This window comes from Xenopus laevis, chromosome 6L, assembly GCF_017654675.1.
Source record: "Xenopus laevis strain J_2021 chromosome 6L, Xenopus_laevis_v10.1, whole genome shotgun sequence".
Classification (NCBI taxonomy): domain Eukaryota; kingdom Metazoa; phylum Chordata; class Amphibia; order Anura; family Pipidae; genus Xenopus; species Xenopus laevis.
In genome coordinates, this window is record NC_054381.1 from 65,125,070 (window position 1) to 65,141,278 (window position 16,209).

General features: G+C 38.5%; 1 protein-coding gene across 5 annotated transcripts in view; it reads right to left on the minus strand.

The window, feature by feature from the left end:
• Window positions 1-16,209, minus strand: part of LOC108719003 (calcium/calmodulin-dependent 3',5'-cyclic nucleotide phosphodiesterase 1C) — a 433,183-nt gene that overhangs the window by 22,416 nt on the left and 394,558 nt on the right. For all 5 annotated transcript variants that reach the window (XM_041566132.1, XM_041566131.1, XM_018267587.2 and 2 more), the window contains 2 exons: window positions 13,926-14,101; window positions 8,318-8,623 (listed from right to left, as the gene is read on the minus strand). In XM_041566132.1, the coding sequence (XP_041422066.1) occupies window positions 8,318-8,623; window positions 13,926-14,101 (482 nt within the window). The remainder of the gene's footprint in view (window positions 1-8,317; window positions 8,624-13,925; window positions 14,102-16,209) is intronic.

Below are 16,209 nucleotides of genomic sequence, written 5' to 3' on the forward strand. Positions count from 1 at the left end.
CAGAATCGTCAGACGCAAGCAGGGGTCAAACCAGGTAATCAAAATCACAGAATAGCAAAAGCTCAAAAGCACAGAAGCACCAGGAAACTCAGGAACAAGATCCTATAACGGCAAGGACTCACACACAGAAATGCCTTTAAATAGTGTTTGAATTTTGCCAGCGCGACTGCTCCTTTAAATCCCACAGAGGTGCGCCGTGCATGCCCTAAGGAGCCGGCGCCTGAGGGGACACAAAGGAACGGCGTGGCGGGCAGCCCCGCCCCACCACTAGGCCACCAGGGAGGTGAGTTGTTACATTACCCCCCCTCGAGGAGGGGCCACTGGACCCCCATGTCTCTCAGGAAATTTAAGGTGGAATTGTTTCCTGAGACGATCAGCCCTAATATCACAAACAGGAACCCAAGAATTCTCCTCAGGGCCGTAACCCTTCCATTGTACAAGAAATTGCAACTAACCCCACACAAGGCGAGAGTCAAGGAGTTCTTGGATTACGAATACTGGGGGAGGAAAAGACTGTTGGCGTACCTGTGTGGCTGGTTTTAAGAGAGACATTAAGAGAGATCTTAAAATTATCAGGTAGTTTGAGACAAACAGAAGAAGGATTAATTATTTCAGTGATGGGATATGGACCAATAAACCTGGGTCCCAACTTGAGTGAAGGAACCTTAAGTTTAATATTCTTTGTTGATAACCATACTGAGTCTCCTACCTGATACTTGGGTGCCTCTCTATGAGACATATCAGCTGCCCTCTTTTGAGCGGCCGTAGCTGCAGAAAGAGAGTCGTGCACCCCAGACCAGATCCTGGCAAATTGTTTGACAGAAGAATTGACAGAGGGTACAGAGGATAATGAAACAGAAAAAGAAAATGCTTTGGGATGTAAACCATTAACAATAAAAAACAGAGATTGACCAGTAGAAGCATGAGTTGCAATATTGTAAGCAAATTCTGCCCAAGGTAATAGTTCAGCCCATGAGGATTGATTGTCAGAAACATAACACCTTAAATATTGTTCAAGGGACTGATTAACCCTTTCAGTTTGACCATTGGTTTGAGGGTGATATGCAGTAGAGAAAGACAAATCAATCCCAACCAAAGAGCAGAAACAAACTGTACCCCTCTATCAGAAACAATTTTAACCGGAAAACCATGAAAATATTCGAAATGAATAACTCGGCCAAAGTTTTAGCAGATGGGAGGTGTGGGAGGGAAATTAAAAGACTCATTTTGCTGAATCTATCCACCACCACCCAAATCACAGTCTTCCCTTGAGATGAAGGGAGGTCAACAATAAAATCCATTGACAGATGGGACCGGGGTCTGTCAGAAATAGGTAATGGCCTTAGTAATCCCTGTGTCAAGTTCCTAGAATAATTTGATCTTTGACAAACAGGGCAAGAATTAACAAAAATTTTGATGTCTTGTTTAAATGAAGGCCACCACACATCATGGGACAATAAAGACATTGTTTTAGAGATACCATAATGTCCCGCCATTTTAGAATTATGAGCCTCACTCAGAACCTGTTCCTTTAAGCCCCAAGGTACAAATAACCTCCAGGGGGGAGTATCTACAGGGCGGAAGATTGAACTGAGGATAATAGTGTTGCATGCTCTGATCCCAGAGCTGCCACAATCAACTCACCCAGAATGATGGGAACACACTCACTAGGTTCAGACAAATTGGCCTCAAAACCCCTAGAGAGTGCATCGGCCTTAGTGTTTTTGGACCCAGGCCTGTAAGTGAGAGAGAAATTAAATCAGGTAAAAAAATAAAGCCCATCTAGCCTGCCTAGGATTCAACCATTTGGCAGACTTGATGTAAAGCAAATTCTTGTGGTCAGTAAAGATCGTAATAGTAGGTTTAGCCCCCTCTAACAAATGTCGCCATTCCTCAAAGGCCCATTTGATAATAATAATAATAATTCTCTATTTCAAATGTCATAATTGGCTTCGGCAGGTGAAAATTTCCTAGAGAAGAATGCACATGGATACACCTTATTGGTTATCGGATGCCTTTGAGAAAGAACCGCCCCTGCTCCAACCTCTGAAGCATCAACCTCTACATTAAAAGGAAGAGTGGTACCGGGTGACGGAGAATGGGGGCAGACACAAACTATTTTTTAAGAAATTCAAAAGCTTGAATAGCCTCGGGGGAGCCACATACTTGGATCTGCACCCTTTTTGGTTAGATCAGTGATGAATTTATTGAATTGACAATAATAATTAGCAAAGCCTAAGAAACTTTGAGTTGCACGTAAAGAAAGAGGCTGAGCCCAATCCAGTACGGCCTTGACCTTCCCAGGATCCATTTCAAGACCCTTACCGGAGATATTGAACCCCAAAAATTGGACAGATGAAACCTCAAAGGTGCATTTCTCAAGCTTCGCAAATACATTATTCTTTCTTAAACTGAGCAACACTTCTCTGACATGTTTTTGATGATCCCTCAAGTTAGAGGAAAAAATTAGAATATCGGCAAGATATACCACAACAAATAACCCCAGCAGGTCTCGGAAGATGTCACTGACAAATTCCTGGAACACTACGGAAGCGTTACAAAGACCGAATGGCATAACTAAATATTCATAGTGGCCATCCCTGGTGTTAAAGGCCATTTTCCAATCATCCCCTTCCCTGATATGAATGAGGTTATATGCACCCGTAAGGTCAAGTTTAGAGTAGATTGTAGCATTCTTGACCTGATGGAAAAACTCAGAAATCAGCGGAAGGGGATAGCGGTTTTTGATGGTAATTTTATTAAGGCCCCTATAATCAATACATCGGCGAAGACCTCCATCCTTCTTGCCCACAAAAAAGAACCCAGCACCAGCAGGAGAACTAGAGGGCCTAATAAAACCTCTTACGAGATTTTCCCTGATGTACTCTTTCATTGGGCTTGGGCTTCGGGCAAAGAAAGAGGATAAGTTCTCCCTCTAGGGGAAGTAGACCCAGGGATGAAGTCAATTGGACAGTCATACCGCCTATGAGGAGGTAATGTTTCTGCGGCTTTTTTAGAGAAAACTTCAGAAAAATCAGCATAAGCCGCGGGTAAACCTTCTAGGGATGTGACTGCCACCAATTGAGGAACACTTATGCAAGAGCCCTTACAATTTTGACCCCATTGAAGAACCTCCCCAGTTACCCAGTCAATATGTGGGTTATGTACCCATAGCCAAGGTAACCCTAAAATTAGAGGAGAAGAAGAAGAAGAACCCTCGATAACATAGAAGGATAACTCCTCAGAGTGCAATTTGTTAGTGCACATGGATAATACCACGGTTTTCTTAGTTACCAAACCTAACCCCAAAGGGCTTTTGTCAACGGTTAAGATTCTCATGGGAGGAATAAGGGATAATAGAGGAAATTTAAACCTTACTGCGAAAGCAGCATCCACAAAATTCCCCGCCTCCCCTGAATCTACAAAAGCAGAAACCTTAATGGAGCCTGTAGGCGAGGTTAATTTAACAGGTACCATGATCCTAGAGGAAAATTAGGGAGAGGAAACTTCTCGACCCAAATGGAGCTCCCCTTCTCCATTTAGGTTTTGAAGTTTCCCGGCCTCTTAGGACACTGATTAAGAAAATGACCCTTTTCCCCACAGTAAATACACAGAACCTGTGTCCGCCTGCGGGCCTTTTCCTCAGGAGTTAGATGAGTAATGCCCAATTGCATGGGTTCCTCCTGAGGTAGAGGTACAGAGGGGGTAGATGGCTTAACATAAAAAAACCCAGTAGGAAAGGAAGTACCCTTCTCACCCCTTCTCTCCCTCTATTGCCGTGATAGGTAATATTCCTAAAGCTGGCCATAGACGCAAAGATCCGATCATACGAATCGTGGATTCGTACGATTTTCGGACCGTGTGTGGAGAGTCCCGACATTTTTCGTCGGAGATCGGTCGTTTGGTCGATCGGACAGGTTCGAAAATTTCTGTCGCCTGCCGATAATATCTCTACGTGTATTGCCGATCGTACGATTTTCAGAGGGAGACTGTCACTAGTGTTGTCAGACATAAGTATCGTACGATTGCTGTCAGGGGCAGAACATTGGGTGATCTGTTCTTATTTGATCGGAATGGTAAAGACTTTGATCTGAATGGTTAGTGGAGGGTCGGGAGATGGGAAAGTCCGATCGTACGTTGATTCGTACGATCGGATCTTTGCGTCTATGGCCAGCTTTAGGAATATTACCTATCACGGCAGAAGAGGAACCCACTTGGACGGTAACAGGAGGAGAGGCTACTGGACTTGGTGACTGTTGCGAAGTGTCCAGTCTACGAGTTAGGTTATGGAAGCCTTGCATCAGGTAATCTTGCTTCCACTCATGATCCTCCAAGCGTTGTAGCAGAGTAGTGAGGAGCGCTTCAGTAGTGGAAGGAGCAGCAGCGTGACCTTTTTCGTCCATTTTCTGGCCCATTATAATGTCACGGTTGGCACCCTAAATTCAGAACCGATGCTAAACACCATGTTCTCGGCTCTTGCTTCAGCCTTTAACAGCCGCCTTTCACCTCGGGAGGAGCCCTTGGCTAGTCAGATACCACCAGGTCTTATTAAGAGAGGTGCAAAGAGAGGGGTTCTGAACAAGCAAAGGGGCACAACGGTAATGCAAAGTCTTTTGGGCAGAAGGTCGTGGTACAAGGCGTAGACAGAAAGCGAAGTCAGATCAGGCTGGGTCGGGGCAGGCAGAGCACAAGCGGAGTCAAACAGGCAAGGGTCAAACCAGGCGATCAATCAGAAGGGTTACGGAATAGAAGAGTCAATTACCAGGCAGGGTCAGGATTTCAGAAGTCAGAATCGTCAGAAGCAAGCAGGGGTCAAACCAGGTAATCAAAACCACAGAATAGCAAAAGCTCAAAAGCACAGAAGCACCAGGAAACTCAGGAACAAGATTCTATAACGGGCAAGGACTCACACACAGAAATGCCTTTAAATAGTGTTTGCTGGTCATCATGCCAGCACAACTGCGCCTTTAAATCCAACAGTGGCGCGCTGTGCGCCCTAAAGAACCGGCGCCTGAGGGGACATGGAACCACCAGGGAGGTGAGTTGTTACATGGGCATCCTGTAATTTGGAGCTATCTGGATAACCAGTTTCTGGATAATGGGTTTCGAGATAACAGATTCCATACCTGTATATATTATTATTATTTGCCATGGTTTTGCAATTTGTAGGGCCACCGATGCAGGCAAAAAGCTATATTTATTGCCAGTAGTAAACAAAGAATAATAAAACAAATGAAATGCAAAGCTTAAATATGTACTTAGTGAAAAAGATTACTACTGTGTTATATGTTAATGGGTTAAAACGTAATGAAACCTAATATATAATTAACATGTTCATAAAAATTTTACCATATGATGTAGTAATAAAGAACATTTTAGAGGTCTAAATGAAAATGCTAGTACTTCTAACATCTACAGTATATTTGTTTAAAAACGGATAATCGGTTGGGCATACCCATGAAAATTTGTTTTGAGTAATCTGTTAGAAGAGTATGAAAGCAATGATCTGATTGGTTGCTCTTAATATACTGAATTATATTTAAAAAAGAGGATTGTCATCCCATTAATTTCTGAGGCTTTTAGTTTGCCAGAGTACGAGAGTCTATGCAGCATTTTATTGAGTATATTAAATGAAGGAATGAGTTACTTGCAGTACAGATACATATTCCATAGCTCTTTAAAATAAGTGCACTTTGAGGGATAAATGTATTGCTTATTAGTCATGTAACATTCATTTTATATTAGTGTAGGGGACTGACATAATAGTTACTCTTTATTTGTGCAGGCAGTCCCCTAGAATTTATAGACAGTTAATCCCAGTTAGGAGAGGAAACTTTTCTGATCCTTTGTAAAAGTGTGCTCCTGACAGTTCCATACCTGACCAAGAGGGGGTCATTGTTCTATTGTATAAAAGGGAGAAGCTTTTAGAGCTTACTCTTTTTTTGGATTTCACCTGTGTATTAAGGTACAAGAAGATTAGTGCCTGGGTGGAGGTAGGTCCAGTATGGGAAGTAAATTGTAAGGATATAGCTTTCCCTATATTTAGTGAGCTGTCTGTTGCTCCTGCGAGGAAGGCAGAGGGGTTAGAGTCCTGGGTATACACGTACAGACGTAGGGGTAGATGCTGTTCCACTAGCAAAGTCTACAATTTGTATTTGGTATTTGAAAGTTGATCTGTAGACTAATGGGCAAGTAGTTTAAAAGGTTCTTTTAGTTAGTACATACTGAACAACTGTATCTTATCAATCTTGCCAATAAAGAAGTTATTGTTTATTTTTACTGGTACCATTTTATAGCTTCTGCCTGAAAGTTATAGTTCCACCCTGCCTCCAACATCATGTGATTAAGAGTCACATGCAACTACAGCACAATAGCACTCTATTTATCTGTCGACTTATGTAAGGTTTATCTGACAGCCTTAAATCATGCATATACGGTATGATATAATTCACTTGTTTGCAAATGCAATGGATATGTTGAAATATGTGAATCCCACATAAAGCAAATCCTCACTTCAAGATTCAAGATTCCTTTATTTGTCAATATGGGAAAATATATGCACCTTACATGATGCAGAAATGATAGGCAATGTATTTTAGGAACAGGGTCACTGAAGTCATGCACTCTAAAGGTTTATGAGATTCCAGGGATTACTGCTCTGGTTCTCTGTTGGATCCAGGAGACACACGTTGAGTATTAATTCTTCTGTTTGGGACAAAGTGTAGCTAATAGTTGCAAACTGTATGAGGTCTATTATGGAGATGATAGGAATTTACCACTTGGTAATTGTGACTACCTGTTACAGGTAATACATTTAAGCAATTGTATCTTTCAGTTTCATGATAGACACTTGCTTTGTTTATATCCTACTTATTCCAATAAAAGGGTCCTTTCACTCTGAAGAATGCAAGGCTTCCAGTGAAATATACGTGGATCTCAGTGATGTGTTGGATGTTGGAACTGTAATGGTGGATACTGGTGACTAAATTTACATATTTGCATATTGCAACAGCCACACTCCAAAATAAAAAACAACAGCACAACATTCATTTAACGAGTTATATGATGATGGTGACAAACATTGACAAATGACAGAGCTGATCTCAATTGGTGCTTTCTACAAATGGTGCCTGGCTTTTTATATTTTGCTATATTAAGGCTTTATTTTCCCATGTATTCACTGCTTATAAAGAAATGATGACAATCTGCAGCACATTTACACAACCATTAAATTATAGAGTTTTTCCACAGTACGTTTTCTGCCTGAAGCAAAACCCACATTGTGTATAATTTGTGCAATTTTGATGTTAGGATGAATTTATTTTCTTTAATACAGTGTATCCAAATGATTTTTTTATATAGCAGTGAAAAAATCTAAATATATTTTCAGTATTTATAATATCTGGCAACACATATACTGATAGAGCATGCTAACTATTGAAGTGACAGAGTAGGCATCTTCTCACTGCTTTATTTAGGGGTAGGGCAGGTATTAATACCAACGATTAGACAGCTATTCTCACTGTCAATACTGAGAGATAGAATGTCTGCCTATGATTTAAGCACAGCACTGCAGCAAGAAAATCATTTACAAATCAATAACTCAAGACTTTATTAGGCTTCAGCTTCCTTCCGTGTAATGATAGGGCATACTGATTACTGTTTGCTGACATACTACAGAATGTATTCATTGCAATCTTGTTTCACTGAATTATGTTAAAGACTATTACAGCACTGAAAATTGTCCCAATGGAATTCTTGTTTTTTTACAAGGGCATTAACAAATGCAACAAATTCTGTGTACCAACAGAAATTGACTGGATTATATAGGTTTCTATATTTATAGGATTATTACGGTTATATACAGCTCATCCCCTTTAAAATAAGAACTTTTTAGGGGAAAAAAAATTAATTTTTATTATATTATTTTGTAAATTGTAATATGGCAGTAAATTCTGTTGGCTTTGAGACCAGTCTATGGTTACTTGAGGGAATGGCTTCATTGTGCAAGAGCTGCTTCAGGAGATGCAGGTCAGCCTTGCCCTTATCCTCTACCATAGGCCAAGAGGTACAGACAGGGCCCCAATACAGCCTGTGTTGCTATGCCTAACTTGCATGTCTAAATTACATCCCATCCCCATCTGCTATTTTAAATTAAAGTGCTGCCAAATCTAAACAGTGCTCTATGCAAGGGTATAAGCCCAGGTTTCCAAAGCAGAGAGCAGAGGCCTGACAGTTCTGCAATAGCAGAAGGCAGTTCTAAGTAAGAAAGTTAACTAAGTGCCTTTATGTTTAGAAAAATGCAGACCACACTCACCATTTTGTACTACTTGTTTGCTGTCTGTATCCCCCAAAGTTTCTTGATTCGTTTGATTATCTCCTGAGGAATCTTCTTGGTTCTTTACATTTGGTAAACGAGTCCCATTGATATTTCCCTGACTAGACTCTGTAAGTTTGCTGTCTCCAGAATGCTGTTCTTTGTTTGGTTCATGTCTGCTTAACAAAGAATTTTCATTTTTATCTTCGTTTTCGTCAGTCTTTTTATCCTCCTTTTCCTGGTAATTTTCTTCTGCTTCTCTTTTAGCTTTTTCTTCTGCGTCTCTTTTGGCTTTCTCATCTGCATCTGTTTTAGGAGAAAATCCCATAGTTGCATTAGAATAGAAGTAGAACAAACAGCAAAAACCATACAAACTAAACAATTAATACAATTTGAAGAGTAGCTTAAACACAAAATAGCAGCACATTATTAACTTTGCCTTGTAAAATCAAATACATTATTTTAATTTTTACAGGAAGACCAAACCTGCTTAAATATTGCAGTCAAATGAATCTGCCAGCAAATTCCAATTAAAAGTTCAGAATTCCTGCAAATTCTTGAAAAAAAAAACTAGGAATGAGTTTATAATGAAAATGTTCTGACGTTTTATTCATTTTTCAGCGAGTTCATTCATGTGCATAGCTTTCCTCGTGTGCTGAAATTAGGCCGCAGGCTTGGATGTAATAACATACCATTGATTTATAAATTGTTAAATTACATTATTCAGCAGGCTGATTTCTTCTCAGTGTCCAGTGGCTTCACTACAATATGCTTCATAAGATAAATTTATGTTTAATTATCTAGCAATGCACAATGTTATATTTTACTGTAATGGTTTTAATGCAGTCACTTGCTGGTAACTGTCCATGCAAGAAGTAATAGTGAGTGGCCTACAGCCATTATAGGACTTTGCAAGACTGGCATCATCCACAATCTGAAAGAACAATAGTAGGGGAGTACTAAAATCCAATACACTGGCTAGGAGGAGATTAAAGGAGCATTTCAGAATACTCCAGTAAAGCATGATGTTAGTGGTTACTTGTTAAGGGCTTTGGGTTCATTTTACGAATACACATTTGTCAAGTTTTGCTAAATGAGCCCTCTTGCATATAAAACTTGTTGCACTTTGCAAATAGTCAGGTTTCTGATGTTACTCAATATATGCAGTGCATCAGGGTGCTGTAAGAAATGAGTATGGCTGTGGTGATCTCAGATACTGTAGGTATGAAAGTAGTGAGGACCTATATATTTTTGGTTAAAAATGTCAAATCGAATAATGAGTTTATTATTTTAAAAATAATAATGCAACTTGTTTTCACATGCAAATCTTAAGGTATTTTATAGTTTATTTTTAAACCATTGCTGGACAAATATTCTCCCAGAAACTATAAGTAGAAAATAAGATCTACATCAGCTTAACTGAATGATCATGAGAACACTATTGTGCCTACACTATTGTGCACCAATAAAATAGTTTGAAAGTAAGTTTGGTACAATTTTCATCACTTGTATGCTGTCTGAACATTCCTAGTTGATCTCTATGCGCCATATATGTTAATATCCTCAAGTAAACCTATGGAATTTATATATGTGCCATCTTCTGCATCCTGAAGTACTAATCACTAGATTAGATGTATAGACTCCCAAATCTACTTGTTTCTACAAGTTTCTACAGGTATGAGACCTATTATCCAGAATGCTTTGGAACTGGGGTTTTCTGCATAACAGAACAGCAATTTGGATCTTCATATCTTATCTTAAGTCTACTTTAAAATCATGTAAACATTTAATAAACCCAAAAGGCTGTTTTTTTTGCTTCCAATAAGGTTTAATTACAGTATATGTTAGTGCGGATCAAGTACAGGGTACTGTTTTATTATTACAGAGAAAAGGTAAATCATTTTAAAAAATTTGGATAATTTAATAAAATGGAGTCTATAGGAGATGGCCTTTCCATACTTCTGAGCTTTTTGGATAACTGGTTTCTGTATAACGGATCCCATACCTGTACTTGTTTATGTTAGCTAAACCACTGTATGGTTGCACATTCAATGTGAGAATGTTTTTCCCACCTTGGGTAATAAAAGTTATGCTGCCAATGGCCAGGAAGTATTTTAACTGACCAACACCTAAACAGCAGGTACCAGTGCAGGTTATAATAAAAATTAAGGGATTGTTCACCTTTAAATTAACTTTTACTAAGCTCGAGTGAAGTATTCGAAGTAAGGTTTTTTTGGGTACTTCGACCATCGAATAGGCTACTACGACCTTCGGCTACAACTTCGACTCGAACGATTCTAACTAAAAACCGTTCGACTTTTCGACCATTCGATAGTCAAAGTACTGTCTCAAAAATTTTGACTAGCTACTTCGGCACTTTAAAGCTACCAAGCTACAATGTTATCCTATGGGGACCTTCCCCATAAGCTTTCTAAGCTTTTTTGATCGAATGAAATCGTTTCATCGATGGATTAAAATCGCTCAAATCATTCGATTCGAAGGATTTAAATCGATTTTTCCTTCGATCGTTCGATCGAAGTATTTGCGGTAAATCATTCAACTTCGATATTCGAAGTCAAAGGATTTTACTTTGAGGGACGAATATCGAGGGTTAATTAACCCTCGATATTCAACCCTTAGTAAATGTGCCCCTTAGTATGATGTAGAGTGTGATATTCTGAAACTGGCACAACATTTATACTGAACTGTTTTCTAGGGGCATTCAACAAAAAGTTATAACTGCATGAATACTGCTACCTGTTCTAAGGCATGAAGCATGATAGATCTGATTTTACACTTTTCATGTGTACTAAGGCCATTAAACTTACTTTTGTCTGCACTACATTTATACTATAATATATTCCAGGATTGGTTTACGTTATTAATACAAGTGAAACAGGTCATGTGTTTTTGAATGGTTAATATAATAAAAAAAACGTTGCCTGATTGAATTATACTACTTTTCTCTGGGGTAATATGCATACATTTTCTCTGAGGTAATATGCATACAGTTATGCAGCAGCTCAGCTGATAGGTCATGTATTAAAAGTCATTAGTGTTTAACTTCTAAAATTTCTAAATGTTGAGAAATTTTAAGTCAAGAATAATTCGACATTAGTCTGATTCTGTTCTCCTGAATCCTATATGTTGCTCCTGTTCCAAAAATCACAGCAGTACTTATGGGAGCCAACAGAATTGTGCTAAAGATTTATTTGCTTTTGTGTTGTTTAGGCCATTGGAACTGATGAGCTGGTGAAATGTTTCAATAATAGCCCTTGGTCACTGTACTCAGCACCAACATGTCTTGTATAATTATAGTGCATGCAGCCTAAAAAAACAGAAAGACTTCTACCTGTGGTGGCTGCATGGTGCTAACCTTTAGAAAGACTTTGCTTTATTTTATTTTCCAAAAGGAATGCATTGTATTTTCTCAAACTGCTTCACTAGTCTTTACACATCATATGAGCAAATAGGAATAAACTGTATCTCAACCTTTTGGACTGTAGGTGGATTTTCCTGCAGGGGTGTCTTGTGTCCACACCCCAAAATGACACGTTTCAGTATAATTGTAAGAAGCAGGACAAATCCATGACTGCAAAGTGCTTTTATTGGGAAAAATTGTTACAATATATAAGGTATACTAAAATCCAAATGTATCTCATTGTCAAATAAAAAAAGCTTGATCAAAACCATGCCCGATTTTGCCTTATTTATTAATAAATGAACTCTATTTAATTGGATCGGTAAAAAACTCGAGCAAAAACCTGTACATTTTTTTTTAGGCTTTTCCCCCAAAATGCTTGTTTTTTTTTAAATTTTTGTCTGAAATAGTCTGGTTTTTGGGCTAAACCCATCCAATACCACGATAACTTCAATTTGGAATAAGTGCTTCTCCCATTAACTTATACAGGATATCGACAGAGATGGTGGATTTTCAGATTCAGGGTTTTTGCAGCATTGGGTTTAAATTAAATCTCGAAAAAATTTTAGTTTTTTTTCCACCACAAATTTGAGTTTTGCCCCAAAAAGCCTGACCAGAAAAATGTGAGGTTTAATAAATAACCCCCTTAATAATAGAACATAATGGTTATGTTTAGATGGATTGTCTCCTGCCAGTGTCTACACCAAAAGTTCTTCTAGCCACCATTCTCCTAGCTGTTAGTTTAATACAATCTGAAGACATGTTATTCCATCTTTATTGATCTTTAGAGTTTCCTGCACATAGTGCAGCCTGAGACATTAAAGTAATAGACAGTTTACAAAGATTATGCAAAAATGACGCCCATAGACAAAGGATGAAAACAAAAATTTTGCAAGTCAAAAATTTGTTGCGCAATTTGTGGTGTGCCAAAAAGAATTGTTGCCCATAAACTTCAATGCATTTCGCCACATTTTCGTCATTTGGAGCATTTGGCAAATTCAAATGGGTCAGATTCACCAACCACTACTCGCAAGACTTTTTTCCGTATTGATTGAACCTTGGGGCACTTGAGGGTGTGTTCGTAACAGAACTGAAGATGGTATCTTGATATCTTGATATTGCATCATTTAGCAAGACAAAGTTGTGTATCTGAAAATCCTTTTATCTTTATTAAAATCGCGTAGCGAGTCCTGTCCAACACCCATGGGGCACTATAAGATAGTGGTCCAAGTGGAAGACCAGATTTTCTTTTTTCAGTTTCTTGCACTTTCTGGTAAGAATTAACCAGCTAGTAACCACTTCCGTTTAACAAAATAGAAAAAGGCAGTAAAAATTTAAAGGGATACTGTCATGGGAAAAAAAAAAATTCAAAATGAATCAGTTAATAGTGCTGCTCCAGCAGAATTCTGCACTGAAATCCATTTCTCAAAAGAGCAAACAGATTTTTTATATTCAATTTTGAAAGCTGACATGGGGCTAGACAAATTGTCAATTTCCCAGCTGCCCCAAGTCATGTGACTTGTGCTCTGATAAACTTCAATCACTCTTTACTGCTGTACTGCAAGTTGGAGTGATATCACCCCTTCCTTTTTTCCCCCACCAGCCAAACAAAAGAACAATGGGAAGGTAACCAAATAGCAGCTCCCTAACACAAAATAACAGCTGCCTGGTAGATCTAAGAACAACACTCAATAGTAAAAACCCATGTCCCACTGAGACACATTCAGTTACATTGAGAAGGAAAAACAGCAGCTTGCCAGAAAGCCTTTCTCTCCTAAAGTGCAGGCACAAGTCACATGACTGGGGGCAGCTGGGAAATTGACAATATGTCTAGCCCCATGTCAGATTTCAAAATTGAATATAAAAAATCTGTTTGCTCTTTTGAGAAATGGATTTCAGTGCAGAATTCTGCTGAAGTAGCACTATTAACTGATGCGTTATGAAAAAAACATGTTTTCCGATGACAGTATCCCTTTAAGCAAACATAAAATGTTTTTTATGTTTATTTTTTAAATGTTTTTTTACATCAAATGTTACTCTACTTTGCTTAATATTTTACATTATTTCCAGGTGCGGAAACAAACTTTAGATTTGATTATAGTGGCACATTTTTACGAGAATGCAGTAAGCTGGTTATAAAATGTAACGCAGTAATAAAAATACCAATGATTTATGGTTAAGAATCACCTTTCACTGCTTGAGTCTTCCATTTTTCTCTGTTTTGTTGTACAACTTCATACCAGGTACATTTAAAACTTTTAAAATCCACAGTGAGGATAGAACAGTTCAATGAGGCACTTCCTTCTGATCCAGTGCTCTTCACACTTGATCTTTTAACTTCTGAGGTGGTGATGCTGTTCAAACTAAAAGAAAGGAAAGAAAGAATACTATACTGAAGCAAAGTGGCACCCCATGAATAAGCATTTTTTTACATTTACAAAAAATTTAAAAGTTATGAACTTGATATATTTTGTATTGATGCAATTCTAGACTGAGGCAGAATTTAGCTTGTTAATTTTCTTTTTTTCTTTTTTCACACTTCTACATTTTTCTTCTTGTGTACTTAAAGGAGAATTCAACCCATAGTTTAAAAAACCTGACCCTGAAATGCAGAGCAATGCAGCGAAGTTCCCGGGCACTATCTTCTGCCCGTTCACATTCTTTCAGGTCTCTTGGCCAATACGAAGCCTGCAGGAGCATGTGCAGTTGGGTCTAGTCAGGAATACGATTCCTAATTGATCCTATCATCATACATTCTTGTGGTGTTAGATTGTATTTTTTTAGGTTAATAAATATAATATTTATGTTTGTGTCCATTTCTAATGCTATTCCAGTCTGCCATTACAAACCTGGGCTGCTTGAGAGGGTCACATACTATAACAATAACATAGGTATTGTAAGGAAACTCAGCAGTAGCTATGATGCAACACAAAGGTAAATTAACAAAAAAGGAAGCATTATCACCATGCTATGTTTGTTTTGAAAGCTTCAATTACATTGCATTTTCTCTGTGTAGCCAATGTCATTATTTGATGTTAATGTCACTGTGTCTATAAGTGTGTCTCAAGGTCCTAAACATATTTTTTCCCCATTAGATGAAAAATTGTCTTCAGAATTCTTAAATATTATGGACTGTAAAACAGTCCACTGTGGCCCTGATGAGACAAACCCACAAGGTGATGTGGCTAAACAACCAAGTGAAATCAGTTCACCTACCACCTCAAGATGTGGCTCACATAGTTCTGGTAGAAGAACAAGGAGTTCTTCAAGCCAAGTCAATCCACCAAGGTCATAAGACGACATCCATTCAGACAACACAAATGTCAATCCAGTGGTGGTGAGGATAGGCAATGAAGGCCACAGGTTTAGCTCTGAAGAAAATTTAGCACTAATCACAGCTATCATTGAAAGATATGATGATCTGTTTGGAAATGGCAAGGTCCATTCATCCTATTCCCAAAAATCAGCTGCTGGAATGAAATCACAGCATCTGTCAACAGCATGAGCAGTGTACCTATAACCACTGATGTGATAAAAAAAAGGTGTAACGACTGCAAAAGAATAGTGAAATAATATGTTGGAAGAAGCCCTTCAGGCCAAAAAAACATAGACCAACTGAATGTGTCATCATCTAGAGAATGAAACCAGAGTAAAAAGCCGACCAGAACTGTGTTATCCTTAGGGGCCGATTCATCAAGGGTCGAATATCGAGGGTTAATTAACCCTCGATATTCAACTAGGAATTGAAATCCTTCGACTTCGAATATCGAAGTCTAAGGATTTAGCGCAAATTCTGCGATCGTACGATCGAAGGATTATTCCTTTGATAGAACGATTAAATCCTTCGAATCGAACGATTCGAAGGATTTTAATCCAACGATCGAAGGAATATCCTTCGATCAAAAAAATTTAGGCAAGCCTATGGGGACCTTCCCCATAGGCTAACATTGACTTCGGTAGCTTTTATCTGCCGAACTAGGGGGTCGAAGTTTTTTTTAAAGAGACAGTACTTCGACTATCGAATGGTCGAATAGTCGAACGATTTTTACTACGAATCCTTCGATTCGAAGTCGTAGTCGTAGTTGAAGGTCGAACTAGCCCATTCGATGGTCGAAGTAGCCCAAAAAACACTTCGAAAAAAAAGTTTTTTTACTTCGAATCCTTCACTCGAAGTTGGTCGGCCCCTAAGTGTTTAAATCTGCACCTGTTAGAAAACTGTTTCATGGTTACAGATTTAACGTTTTATTTTTTAAATCATTCTATCCATTTTTGAACGTGTCATTTTGTTGTTGAATTAATGGTTAATGGTAATTTTAATATAGCATGCCACACTTTTTTGGTTTTTATTGTACTGCATTGAAAAGTTTCTTTTTTTATTGCTATAACATAAATTCATGTGGGTACTAGTGATGGGTGAATTTTTTCATACTGCATACTGGCATTGTTTTTCACTTCCAACTACTGTTTCGCC